The sequence below is a fragment of the Taudactylus pleione genome, unplaced genomic scaffold, assembly GCF_031769625.1.
Source record: "Taudactylus pleione unplaced genomic scaffold, aTauple2 ptg000154l, whole genome shotgun sequence".
NCBI classification, from domain to species: Eukaryota; Metazoa; Chordata; class Amphibia; order Anura; family Myobatrachidae; genus Taudactylus; species Taudactylus pleione.
Genome location: NW_028284556.1, coordinates 11,347,125 through 11,361,437, shown reverse-complemented (window position 1 = coordinate 11,361,437; position 14,313 = coordinate 11,347,125). Strand labels below are relative to the sequence as shown.

The following is a 14,313-nucleotide window of genomic DNA, read 5'->3' as shown; positions in this document are numbered from 1 at the left end:
CAAGGAGAGTGTAGTTGGTGTGCAAAAAACCTAGGGACTGAAAACAGGAGGGGGGAGGACCCTACTCATGAAGCTTACAGTGTAAAGGGAAGGGAGAGACAAACAGAAGACATACTGTAAAAAGTGGGCCAGTGTATGTGGAGCTAAGAGCAGGAGTGAGAGAATTGAAGAGTGTAAGAGGGTGAGGTAGATTATGTGGTGACATGTTTAAGAGGTGGATTGATATGCTTTTATGGCAGTTGGGTATCCAGTGCCCAGGGGCATTTCTAGAGAGGAGAGGGCCCGTATGCAGTCTCCGACACCGGACCCCTCCTCTCCGCCCGGCAGCGCACTGATCTGTGCGCAGCCAGCGCCGGAGTTATAGACTCTGGGCACTAGTGTGCACCCAGAGTCTATAGTGTATGCACAGATCACCGGGAAAATGGCAGCGACGGCCATTTTCCCTGTACTGCGCATGCGCAAACAACGGGAAAATGGCAGCTGCGGCCATTTTCCAGTAGTTTTACAGTGCCGGACGCTAGTGCCGACTTGGGACTCCGGAGAGGTAAGTAATATTATGGGTGCAGGGTGTGCGGTGCGGGGCCCCCCAGGGGCCCATGTTACCTGCACCCATTATAGATACCACCCTGCCACCTGAAGCAAGGCAAGCTGGGGGATAGTCTGATGGAATGAGGGAGATCGTTCTAATGGTGGAGGGGGGGGGGCACAGGGGAAATCTTCTCAAGTGAGATGTGGTGACCAGATGGGAGGTAAAGCTGTAGTCATTGGCCGACCGAAGAGAGCATGAAGAGGTGTGTAGGGAGTTCTATGAGGATCATTAAACATGTTCAAAAAGTGGTAGAGAATTTAGCATGTGGTTTTGCCATTCTAAAATGGAGTTATGGTGCTAGGGCGGTGTTGGCTAACCTTGACACTCCAGCTGTTGTGGAACTATATATCCCAGCATGCCCTGCCACAGTTTTAGCATGCCCTAATAGCAAAACTGTAGCAGTGCATGCTGGGTTATGTAGTTCCATAACAGCTGGAGTGTCAAGGTTAGCCAACACTGTGCTAGGGCCTGGCTCATTAATGTTGTGAACATAATACACACTTTTCAAAGCTTCAGTAGGATAGGTATGTACTGTACATTAGCCAAATTTGAAAAACTAGATTACATTGTTTAATAAACAGTCGGTGTTTGAATCTGCTTCCATCACATTTGTCTGATAATTGAACCATAGGCTCTAAATCAGGATTTTGTATTACAGCTGGCCCTGAAGCACGTACTACGGGGCATTGAACAGATTAAGCTGAGGTTCATCCATTCTCAACTGAAGGGCTGTATGCTGTCCTTGTAAAGTCAGAATAGCTTTAGTTAGTGCTGCTCCAGCACCCTGAGCAGGAGCCCCTGAAGAGTCCATGTCAGACTAGGTTATAATGGCACAGGCAACTATGTAACGTTACCATTTTTTCTCACTGTGGACCCACAAGGCAAAGACACACACACAGATATGGCAAAATGAGGTGAGCAACCACACTAGTATAGGTATAAAGAGATGTTGTTTATCTAAGTTGAAATGTCAGGTAACAAGTGATTTGTAATTGGACAGTCCAGGGTCAAAACACAACTAGCAGAGAAGTCCAATAGCAAATTTGGAGGCCTGATACATCGGATAGTAATAATAGCAGGCAGGAATTAGAAAAAATATAATCAAGACAAAAAAGTCTAAAATTCAGTACACAGCAGTGGGTATATATTTGAAGGCAGGGATGAGATGAAAAACAATCCGGAAACAAAATCCAAGGATCGGTAAAGAGTAGTGGGTATTTAGCAGAAAAGGATTAAGCAAAGCACAGTCAGGTAGAAAGCCAGGACAATACACAGTAGTTCATCCAAGGAGCAGACGGAGGAGTAGACAAGAACCAATTGTGGTAAGAGGGATTGTCTCTCACCCGAATTACCCACATTCTGGTGGAATCAGCTCCCTCCAAGGGGGGCTGGAGTGAAACGGTGCATTCTGCATTAGCAGTGAAGGTGTGGAATTCCAGGTTTTCACATTAATGGTGCATACACACCGTCAGATTTGATGAAAGATTGTTACAACAATTTGAACAATTTCATGAATGATCGATTGAATGACTTCTGACAGTATTAAAATGAATGAAATCGGCAAAATCTGACTTCAAACAAAGTCGATGTCAGAGATTGTTATCTGACATGCAGGAATGCGCATCGTTCATCGATGCATGCCCTACATGTCAAAGATATGAACGATTTTTACAATCATCATTGTTCATATATGATAAGAAATCTGACTGTGTGTATATACCATTACACAGACCTAGCTGGAATAATCAGTGGAGCACAGGAAGGGTTTAAAACTCCCATACACCTGATGATCCTTGCTCCTGATGCTGGATAAGCTAGCCAGGCGATAGGCTGGGGGTAGTGGTTAGCATTAGGGTGCCAGGACCTGGAGGATCCACAGACATTAGCACAAGTAGTGCTGAGACATCTACTTTTATGTTGGTTGCTTATTTTCTGTTATGTGCCTGTGTGTGTCCAGGTCTAACCTCACATATGGGTTGGGTATGAAATCCCGGCTGTCGATGCCGCTGGTCAGAATACCGACAGCGGCATCCCGACAGCGGCATCCCGACAGCCAGAATCCCGACACCAATAGGGAAGACAGGTGTTTTTCTAACCCCTACCCCTCCCTCCAAGATGCCTAACTCTAATCTCCCCCTTAGTGCCTAAACCTAACCTCCCCCTCCCGCACCCTAATCCTAACACTCCCGATCCGGTGCCTAACCCTCCCCCTAATGCCTAACCCCGCTACCTAACCCTAACACCCCGGTACTTTCCTTCAGGATGCCGGCGGTCGTGATATTGGTGCAGGGATCCCGACCTGTCGGTATTACGGTGCCGGAATTCAGACTGTCGGCAATGTCGACTACATCCCTCACGTACCATTAAAAGCGATATGGACCTGCAGTAACTTACTGAAGTGGCAATAACTTGTTTGCTGAGATATCACAACACATACAGTATCACTGACTGTGATGTGCTGGGCCCAAAATATATTGCACAATGTCCTAAAATAATCAAGAGATATAACAATAAACATATAAAATTCACTTAAATCATATGATCATATAATATGAGATATGGTAAGAACTTACCCTTGTTATCTCTATTTCTACGAAGTCCATAGGGTTCCACAGGATACCTTGGGGTATAGGTGTGACGTCAGTCGCAGGGCACCAAAGAGTTAAGCTTTCAGCCTCCCAGGATGCACTAGGTCCCCCTCCTATACCCCGCCCCCGGGCCAAGGCACCTCAGTTAGTTACCAAGCCATAGGCCGGAGGAGGAGAAGGAAGAGAGAGAACAAAGATCTGGACACATACAAGAATCACATTCTCACCAGAGGGAGACGGAAAACCGGTGACCAGAGCAAAGCCCATCTGCAGCACAGGTGCGACAGGGCGGGAGTCCTGTGGAACCCTATGGACTTCGTAGAAATAGAGATAACAAGGGTAAGTTCTTACCATATCTCATATTTTCTACTTCAGGGTCCATAGGGTATCCACAGGATACCTTGGGGATGTCCCAAAGCAGTATCCTTTAAGGGTGGGGACGCTCCTGTGCAGAAAGGAGAATCCGCCGCCCGAAGGAAGCATCCTGAGAGGCGAAGGTGTCAAACCTGTAATACCTCACGAAGGTATGGACAGAAGACCACGTAGCAGCCTTGCAGATCTGAACTGCCGAGGCACCACGTCGAGCTGCCCACGAAGGACCCACAGACCTAGTGGAATGAGCCTTCAGAGAAGGAGGGACCGGTAGGCCTTCATGAAGATAAGCTTCAGAAATAGCCATACGGATCCAGGCTGATAAAGTTTGCTTTGAATCAGGCCAACCCTTTTTACGGAAGCCAAAGAGGACAAACAAAGCGTCCGACTTCCTAAACGAAGAAGTGCGGTCAACATAAGTCCTTAAGGCCCGCACAACATCCAAAGAGGCCTCACCCACGGAAAGACCCGGTGAGTTAAAGGCCGGAACAACTATTTCCTCGTTAATATGAAACTGGGAAACAACTTTGGGAAGAAACTCGGGCCGAGTGCGGAGCACTGCCCTGTTCCCATAAAAAACCAAGAAAGGGGGTCTACAAGAAAGAGCCTCTAACTCAGAAACACGTCTGGCCGAAGCAATGGCCAGAAGGAAAACAGTCTTAGCTGTTAGCCATTTAAGATCCACTGAGCCCAGTGGTTCAAACGGCGGTCCTTGGAGAGCCCTCAGGACCACAGCCAAATCCCAAGGCGCCACAGGTGGAACAAAGGGCGGCTGAATGCGGAGAACACCCTGCATAAAGGTGCGCACATCCGGGATTGTAGCAATCCTATGGTGAAACCAGACAGATAGGGCCGAAACCTGTACCTTCAAAGAAGCAAGGCGAAGCCCATGATCTAGTCCCGCTTGCAGGAAGGCGAGAATCCGAGACAGACGAAACTCCCGCGGTGCATAACCTCTCGGTCGACACCACTGGAAGAACGTATGCCACACGCGATGGTATATCCTCGCGGAAGACGGTTTCCGAGCTCGCAACATGGTACGCACCACAGAGCTGGAAAACCCCCGGGACCTCAGCATGGCCGTCTCAACAGCCACGCTGTCAAAGACAGCCGAGTCAGGTCCGGGTGAAGGCAAGGACCCTGAGACAGAAGGTCCGGTCGTAGCGGCAACCGCAGAGGAATGTCCACGGACAGACCCTGAAGGTCTGAGAACCAGTGCCGTCTGGGCCACGCGGGAGCTATCAACAGGAGCGTCCCTCCTTCCTGTTTGAATTTCCGGATTACCCGTGGAAGAAGGGAGACCGGAGGGAACAGGTATGCGAACCGGAACGTCCACCGGACGGACAGAGCATCCACCAGAGACGCCCCTTCGTCTCTTGTGCGAGACCCGTACACCGGCAACTTGTTGTTGTGCCGGGACGCCATGAGGTCGATTTCTGGAAGACCCCACCTGTCCACCAGTAGTTGAAAAACGTCCGGGTGCAGGGACCATTCCCCCGGATGAACGTCCTGGCGACTTAGAAAGTCCGCCTCCCAATTGAGCACTCCCGGGATGAAGACCGCTGATATGGCCGGAAGATTGCGCTCCGCCCAAACCAGGATCCGAGAGACCTCTACGAGAGCCGCCCGACTGCGAGTTCCTCCTTGCCTGTTTATGTAGGCCACGGTGGTAGCGTTGTCCGACTGGACCTGCACCGGGCGACCCTGGAGAAACCGCTGTGCCTGCTGGAGAGCATTGAAGACCGCACGGAGTTCCAAGATATTTATTGGAAGCTCCGCTTCTGTCGGCGTCCACCTGCCCTGGAACAAGTGTGGACCCGAAACTGCTCCCCAGCCCCGAAGACTGGCGTCCGTTGTCAACAGGACCCAATTTGGAACCCAGAACGGACGTCCCTTGTTGAGGTGGGTCGTCTGTAACCACCACGTAAGGGACAGGCGAACCTCCTGGGTGAACACAATCGTCTGGGACTTCAGAGACTGAGTCAGCCCGTTCCACTTGGACAGGATCAGGTGCTGCAGAGGTCTGGAGTGAAACTGGGCGTATTCCACCATGTCGAAAACCGACACCATGGAGCCCAGTAACCTCATCGCCGAGTGTAAGGACACCCGGCGGCTGTGCAGACAACTGCGCACCCTTGACTGTAAAGCAGAGATCTTGTCCTCCGTCACGAAGATCCTTTGCTGTCCCGAGTCCAATAAGGCTCCAAGATGCAGAATCCTCCGAGACGGGATTAGAGTGGACTTCTGCCAGTTGATTAGCCAGCCGTGCCGTTGCAGCAGTGCAATGGTCAGGTCCAAGTGGCGTAACAGGAGCTCTGGAGAACCTGCCACCAATAACAGGTCGTCCAAATACGGCAACATGCGGACTCCCTGCAGCCGCAGAGAAGCCGCCATGACCGCCATCACCTTGGTGAAAACACGTGGTGCTGTTGCCAGGCCAAAAGGTAACGCCCGAAACTGGAAGTGGTCGCTGCTGATTGCAAACCTGAGGAACTGTTGATGGCGCCAAAGAATAGGGACATGCAGGTAAGCGTCCTGTATGTCCAATGACACCAAGTAGTCCCCAGGTTCCAGCGCCAGAATGATGGACCGTAGGGTCTCCATCCGAAACTTCGGGACCCGCAAAGACTTGTTGAGTGCTTTGAGGTTGAGAATCGGACGATATGACCCATTGGGTTTCTGTACCAAAAATAGATTTGAATAGAAACCCTGGCCCCTCTGGGAGAATGGAACCGCCACTATAACTCCAGCCTGGAGCATAGTGTGCAATACCTTCCGCAGCTCCGTAGCCTTGTTCCGGTCTGATGGGAGACCCGTGGTGAAGAAGCGAGCCGGGGGTCTGTGCCGGAAGGAGAGGGCGTATCCGTGAGAAACCACCTCCAGAACCCAAGTGTCTGTCATAGTGGTCGACCAACACTGGGCGAACTGTAGCAGGCGGCCTCCCACCCTGGGATCCCCCAAAGGGAGGCCCGGACCGTCAGGCCGCAGGCTTGTCATCTGGCTTGGGGGCCGGACGTCTGGTACTCCATGCCTGCTTCCGGGGCTTGACCGATTTCTTAGGGCCAGCCTGTCGAGGAAACGACTATGGTTTGGGCCTGCCCTGGGCCCTAGATGACCGAAAGGACGATGGTCCCGAACCAGAAGGAGCAGCGGCCGACGGGAGACAGGCAGATTTGGCTGCCGCCAGCGTGGCCACAATCTTATCCAGATCCGGACCGAAGAGAACTTCTCCGGTAAACGGCAACGCTTCCAGACCTTTCTTGGAATCTGCGTCCGCCTTCCAGGATCGCAGCCACAAGGTGCGACGAGCAGCTACCGCTGCTGAAGAAATTCTAGACACCAGAGTACTAATGTCTAGAGCCGCCTCGTTGATGTAGGTGGCCGAATCACGGAGATTGCCAATCAACTCCGCCTGATCGGCCGGACAGTCGGATTCAAAAGAAGCCTCTAATGAATCCGCCCAGCGCTCCATCGCTCTGGCAACCCAGCAAATGGCCATAGCCGGCCGTGCTGCCCCCCCTGCAAGGGAATAAGCGGACTTCAGGCAGATTTCTACCTTGCGGTCCGTAGCATCCTTAAGGGAGGACATGGATGGCATCGGCAATGTGGCACTACGGACAAGACGGGTCACGTGAGAATCCCCTGTGGAGGGGATTCCCACTTCGCAAAATAATTATCCGCGAACGGATAAGCCACCGCCAGGCGTCTCTGCGGCTGGTATCTTTTGCCAGGTTGTTTCCACGCCTCCTCTAAATGGTCCACCAACTGACCCGAAAGAGGAAAGACTGTGGCATCGCCCTTCACATCTTTGAAAAAGGCATACTTAGATTTAGCCGCTGGGGGAACTTCGTCCTCAATCACCAAGGCTGTGCGGACCGCCCGAATAAGTCCAGGAATATATACTTTGGACTTAGCATCAGCGTCCTTAGTATGGAGAGGTTCCTGATCGTAAGGATCTAGAATCTCCCCATCATCAGACGTCCCTTCGTCATCCTCATAAGGAGCGGACAGAGACGCCACCGGCCTTTTATGAGACCGCATCACAGACTCCCCTTGCAACACATCCGACAAGTGCTGTACAGAACTCGTCAGGGAGTTAACCCACGCTGGCTCCTGAGAACCCGGGAGCGGGGAAATAGGGAGACTGTGGGGTACCACCAATTGTCGTGGGAACCCCTGCATGGGTGACGACACCACAGACTGCTGGGACAAACCCATCGGAGTAAACGCGGGCTGCGGAGCTAACTGGCCCACTAAAGCTGTTAACGCCTGAGCGAAACAAGCCCAGGGCGGCTCCTGTACCGGTGCTGTAACTGTAATAGGCCGCGCCATGGACAAACACTGCCGGCAAAGGCCCTCCGCGCTACCCTCCCCCTCCGCTAACGGTACTTTGCACGTGGTACACTGTAGCCGGAAGGGAAAATCACTTTCAGACATGATGGCACCACGTATGTGACTTCTCTCACCAATTAAGTATTAAATAGGCGAGAGACCACCCTGCAGCACCGCACCGCAAGGGCTTTAGCAGAAAGAACAGGGACAGTAATAAAGCTGACAGTTTAGATGAAGAAAAGATTACAGGCAGCAGCGCTAGCACAGTCACATACAATGCAGAAAAATAACAATTCCTGCACTAACAGCGCTGATCACTCAACTACACAGACACAGGGCCTGGTAGGACACAGCGCTGCATACACAGACCTGACCACAGCGGAGGAGAGGTATGCGGGGGGACCCAGACCACGATGCTTCCGTCCAGCGCTTCCAGCAGCGTTCACCATGCGTTCTGGAGAAGATGGCCGCCGAGGAGCAGAGAGGAGGCTGGCCTGGGGGAGGAGCGCTGCCACAGGACCAGTCGGCAGCATGCAGAGAGGGCTGTGTGCAGCGGGGGAGGCGCCGGCTGTGAGACAGGGAAGGCGCGCTCCCCTGGCATGCATTTAACCCCTGGGACGCCGCAGCGCTACCGCTCTGCTGCGGTCCGCTGTCCCAGGGGGTAGTGGAAGCGCAGGTTGGTCGCCTGGCTCCACGCTGCAGCCAGTCCCCAGGGAGCCCCCTGCCTGGGGACTTAGGACCATGTGATCAGCGGGGACCCACCGCGGGACCCCGCTGCTTACCTCTGTCCCCCTTGAATCCGGCCATGGTCCGGAGCATCTGGGGTCACCGCTAGCTGTGACCCCAGACGCCCACCAGCATCCCCGGATCAGTACCGGCGTTCTGGTACCGGCGGGGTGTAGGGAAGACAGCATGGACGTCAGGACTGACTGTCCATGCTGTTCATCCAGTTGTGCAGCCACAGCTGCATGAAGAATAAGCTTCAGGGGCTCTTCTAGCCCCCACTCCAACAGGTGCACCCGACTCCGGCCGGGCACCAAACTAAACTGAGGTGCCTTGGCCCGGGGGCGGGGTATAGGAGGGGGACCTAGTGCATCCTGGGAGGCTGAAAGCTTAACTCTTTGGTGCCCTGCGACTGACGTCACACCTATACCCCAAGGTATCCTGTGGATACCCTATGGACCCTGAAGTAGAAAATATAGCTGCAAGCAGAGGGGGGAAATATAGATCATCAAGGAAAGGCAGGCAGGACTCCCAATTATTGAGAAACATAAAAAGTTCTACAATCTTGTGTTGTTTGAAATTATGTTTTGGTATATGAAGCACTATTTGTTTACTACTAGTTATATATGTTATTGGTGATTTATTGCACACCTTTGTTCTCATTTGGCTATTGTGGGATCAATCATTATAATTACTATTTAAGTTTAATGGATTAAGTTTGACTTTAGCATTCAATAAATTTGAATTGTATCTAATGTGTATTTGTGATTATATATTATTTTTAATGCATTGTATTTATGGTATGTTCTTTTAAGTATCTTTCATTAGGGTTTTTTCTAGGTTTGGTAAAACTATTAGTATTTTGGAGCATCACTCATACTAATAATATTTAATTATACAGTTTTGGTTAGTACCTTTTATTCACTTTACAGTATATACAGCATTATTTATTTGATCAAAAGTGTCTGGCCCATTGTAGCAAACACTTCTACTTATCTCTCATTTACTTCATGTTCACAATAAACTAACAAAACAGGGTCATCTTACCTTCCATTTAATGATTTTGTAAATATGGTTCAATTAATTTTCCATGATTGTACAGCATTAAAAAATAGGTTGGCATTTTATGCTTCAAAGATAATTGCCACACATTACACTTCACACCTGGGGACAGTTTGCTAATACAGTATCTTAAAAATATTTTGAGGAATAAAGATGGAAATGTTATTTGAAAAGATGTGAGAAGTGGTAAGGAATACTGCTTCCAAAGGCTTAACAAACCCTGTTTTGCACAGTGCAGCTTCCTGGTCCTGCCGTGAGAGTAAGTGAAGCCAATTTGCTGTTTACTAGTACAAGGAATTTATATTTTAAACTAAGTAGAAAATGGGTACGTTTAAATACGAATCTATGAACAGTACAAAGTGTTCTTTCTTATTGAAAAAAAATAGCTTTTTTTTATGCAATTTTTCCTTTTAAATAGAGACAGATTGTCGTAGGTGAAGTGTTTTATAATTAATAATTTTAAACATATTTGAGAACAAAATCTAAAATAGCACATGGCCTTTTATGAAGAAAAGCATTTGTGTAATATTAATATCTACACTATTATTTAAGAGTGCATTCATGAGATTTTCATGAACTTGGTGGTGGCTTTACTAGTATGGTAATGTAGGACACAGTTATAACTGGGTTGAATGAGGCAGATGCATTCTCAATGTATACTGCACAAAATGTGGCGCTACAATACACAATACCGAACTAAAAAGAAAAGAGATAGAGTCCCTTTAATTCCAAATGGAATATAGACGTTCCTTCACTTTCATTGGCTTAAAGTTCCTTTTCTGAGTCTCCCGTGTTATTTCTCCTCCAATATTCAGGTATCCAGATTTTATAGAATAAACAAATAGAGGTAATATAGTGGGGATGCAGTCATGAAGTCACACTTACTAAATGCTGACATGTTCAGAATGGCGACATGTGAAAAAGGTAAACATTCTGTATGGACCGGAGGGTTAGGGTAAAGCTACGGCAGCAGAGGGATAGGCTACGGGTGGGGAGGTTTAGGAACCAGTGGGAGTTTTGGGCTGCGGGACGGGAGGGTAGGTTTAGGCACAAGAGAGGAGGGTTAGCGGTACTCACCACTGCAGCGTCACAGGATCATCCGGAAGTCACAGTCGGCTGACCACCAGACCCGGAAAACATAGCCAAACCTGGTAAGTCACCACTGGACCACCAGGAACATTTTGTCAACATTCTAATGACGTTGACAGTGTTTAGATGCTTGTTGACATTACAACCATGTAGACAAATATACTGAACCCGATGTAGTATTGTATGTATCAAATATTAAGGAACCTCCATGTGCATGCACTATAATGGAAGTTGTGGAAGGACAAATACCTTTAAACTCAACTGTGAGGAGAAGAAATATGTAATTTTATTTATAGCAAAATGAGGTCATATGTAGCATATGAAGAGTTAATTAAAAAGATGTAGTTTTGCATGCCTTTTATGTAACCTATTAACAGCAAAATTAAGTTCTGATCATAAATCAAAACAAAGACACCAACAATGATATTTGTTTAATTACTTAACCTCAGTTTATTCTTAAGCAAATCTAATGGCTACATGCATTTTAAAGCTTACAATGTATAGTTCCATGTTCAGAAACCATTTATCTCTTACAGCTTAACATTGTCCATCTTGGTCACCCCCCAGAGAGACAATCAGAAAACATGGAGTGTGAGGTCCTCAGACAAATGCAAAAAAAACAGTAATTGGTGTAGGGAAAAAGAAACCTCATTCACACATCAGTCGTAAGAGTGTTGAAACACAATGTTATATTTGTCTTGCTAGCAATTGGCCAATCTCAAACTTCAGTTACCTACATTATAAAAAGTGTATTCCATACAAAAAGTATCTAACTGTAAACAATCTTGTACCAAGTGCCCAAAAACAAAGGAATAGGCGCAAAATGTGGCCATGTATATGAATACAGTGCTGTTTTTTTATTTTCCTAAAACTTGTGGAAAGTAGCCAACATATGGGAAGATAAATTAGTATTTCTGTAACTTTCCAATTTTATCCCCACTCCTCTACCTGCAGGATAAATGTTATTCATTATTATATAAGCAGACCTTAGATAACAGTTAGGGAGCAGGCGGCCCGCTCGCCATCTCTTATGGAGGTCCTTACCTAATCTGTATACCAGTAGTTCTGTCCTCCAGCTGCGCAAGAAAGGTTAAAATCATTATACATGTGCAAAAGATATATTCAACATAGGAAACATATCCTTATTACCATCACCTGAACAATCATGTTCAAAAAAGGCACAAGCGTAGCTGTAGACCCACAAAGAGGTTATGAGCATGGTGCTTCCATTTTCCTCCAGATAAAATAAATCACATTATTAGGCATTATTTCTATGTTGATCAGCACTGCAGCTCACCTCTTTATCAAAACTGAACAGACTGACTCTAGTCATTTAAAAAGACATGTCAAAAAGAAAACAGAAGTGGGTATAAAAAGAAAGACCATTTAAATAGTTTCATTATTCAGTGCTGGAAACTTTGCAAATTTTGGGAAATCCCCACACTTTCCAAAGACCTTGGCCATAACGAGGCTTCTCGGGAGTCCAAGAACAATATACATTTTGTTACCATGGGTGGGATTTTATGGTATATACTGTAAACTAAACTTTTTGGTGGGAGAAATACTGTATTTAATAGCTATACAGTTTTCCCTAAATGTATTGTGCCCATCCACAGCTGATATCTCATTAAAGGTGGATACACACGTAACAATTTTTTGAACGATTTAACTATAACGACGTCGTTAGCGTTCAATCGTTGAAAAAATAGTTCCGTTTGAGTTATAACAATGAACGATTATCGTTAATGCGCGTTCCCGTTTGAAGTTCACTCTGACTGACCAACTGAATGATTTTCATTAAGGGAAGTTATAAAAATCGTTTGTAGTTCAAAAAATCGTTCATTACACTTTAAAAAATCTGACAGAAAATCGTTGGTAACAAAATCGTTGTGTGTGTGTATGCAGCTTTAGTGTTTGAAAAGATATTAGCAGATTTATATAACATGTTCTATATTCCAGTATCACATGGTGCACCCACACATCAACATAAATGGTGTTTTAAAAGTGGGGCATATGTTGTGCATTGAGATGTTTCGGTGGGAGCTTGCAGTCATGCAGAATTACTGTGACTTCTCATTGTGATAACTGAGATCAGATTTCATGCTACAACAGATCAAAAAACTGCACATTTATTTTACAGAGCCTATAAAGAAACATCAATCACACGTGTAAACGTAGCAAAGACTCTTGTTTAATGTGTCACCTCCTCAAGTGATATTTCTGGTATCATTATAATATAACATATGCTATTGGAGGATTGAAAGTTATATCACTATTTTCAACAGAAACAAGTGCATTTTGTACAGTTAGAATCACTGGAGAGAGGTGTGTTTTTTGAAGCCCCAGGAGAGAAGCAGACTGTGGTGGTATCACTCTCTGCCAGTAGTGAGCAGCCTCAAGGCTTTCTGGAGGTTCTGCACTGCCGTGTTCACGTCCTCATACTGTAACGCACTTCCGGCATATTTGCAGTATTTCTGTGCCTTGGCAAAATCTTCAGGTGTCAAATTAGCTTCACCTGAAAAGAGAGAGAACATGAATATATTTTTGAACAGCTGTGAAATAATTTGAGCCCTTATGTGGATTTTGGGGGCTATATAAATGCTGACAATAGCCTTTTGTGCCAGTACTATAAATGTGCAGAGTAGCCTTTTGTGCCAGTACAATAATAATTGGGTTTTTAAAATACAGGCCAGTACTAAACCAGGCTTTCCACCTTCAGACAGATTCACATAAGTTAGTGTTGTACAAGAGGATGCAACTGACAACAGGACAGACCAGTGGTGGCTCCTACCTTTAGACTTGAGAGGAGCTGCAATTGCCTAGCTGCTGCTAGCTGTGCAGGTAAGACCACATACAGATAATCCACTTTAAATCTATAGCTCAGGGGGAGGAGTGGCCAGGACTGGAGCCGGATGACGGTGCAGTGGCAGATTCTTACTTGGAAGGGCTGCAATCCCTAAGGAAAATCTGCCACTGGTACAGACTAATACAGACAGTACAGTGTACAGTAAGCATCAATATGAAGAGAAGACGAAGGGAACTTACAATCTATAGGGGATTGGGTGGACACAATGTGAGAAGAGGGCAGACACTGCAGAGTTAGGTGGAAATGTTATTCTGTTGCGCAGAGTCAGTGGGCTGCCATACAAACATTTTATATGCTCTCTTTAATAACCTCCTTTGTTTCAGTGATATTTTGGGAGCTGTTCACCTAAAATATCTGTAATTAAAAACGGAGGAATAGGAAACGCCACACAAACATTGAGAAGATTAATTATGTACCTAAACAGAAATACTTTGCTTTTTGTAAGAAACATGGACACTACAAACTGCATACAAATGTATTTAACCTCCCTGAACTACACAAGCTAGTGCTCACATAACACAACATTGGCATCAGCAACAACTGAACTAACTGCAGAGAATAGAGGTGCATTTTGTGGGACTAATATTTTTGTTACGATTATGCTACTAATTCAGTATAATATAAACCTGTGACATTTATATTACAGTAGCAGTAGAATGTACAAGTTATTATGAAATACATAGAATTATTCT

General features: G+C 46.7%; 1 protein-coding gene across 1 annotated transcript in view; it reads right to left on the bottom strand.

Annotated features, from left to right (window-relative positions):
- Positions 1-12,926: 12,926 nt before the first annotated feature.
- The window catches only part of VTA1 (vesicle trafficking 1), a 246,678-nt gene continuing 245,291 nt past the window's right edge, over positions 12,927-14,313 (bottom strand). The window contains exon 8 of the mRNA XM_088474374.1: positions 12,927-13,270. Within this exon, the coding sequence (XP_088330500.1) occupies positions 13,125-13,270 (146 nt within the window). The 3' untranslated portion in view covers positions 12,927-13,124. The remainder of the gene's footprint in view (positions 13,271-14,313) is intronic.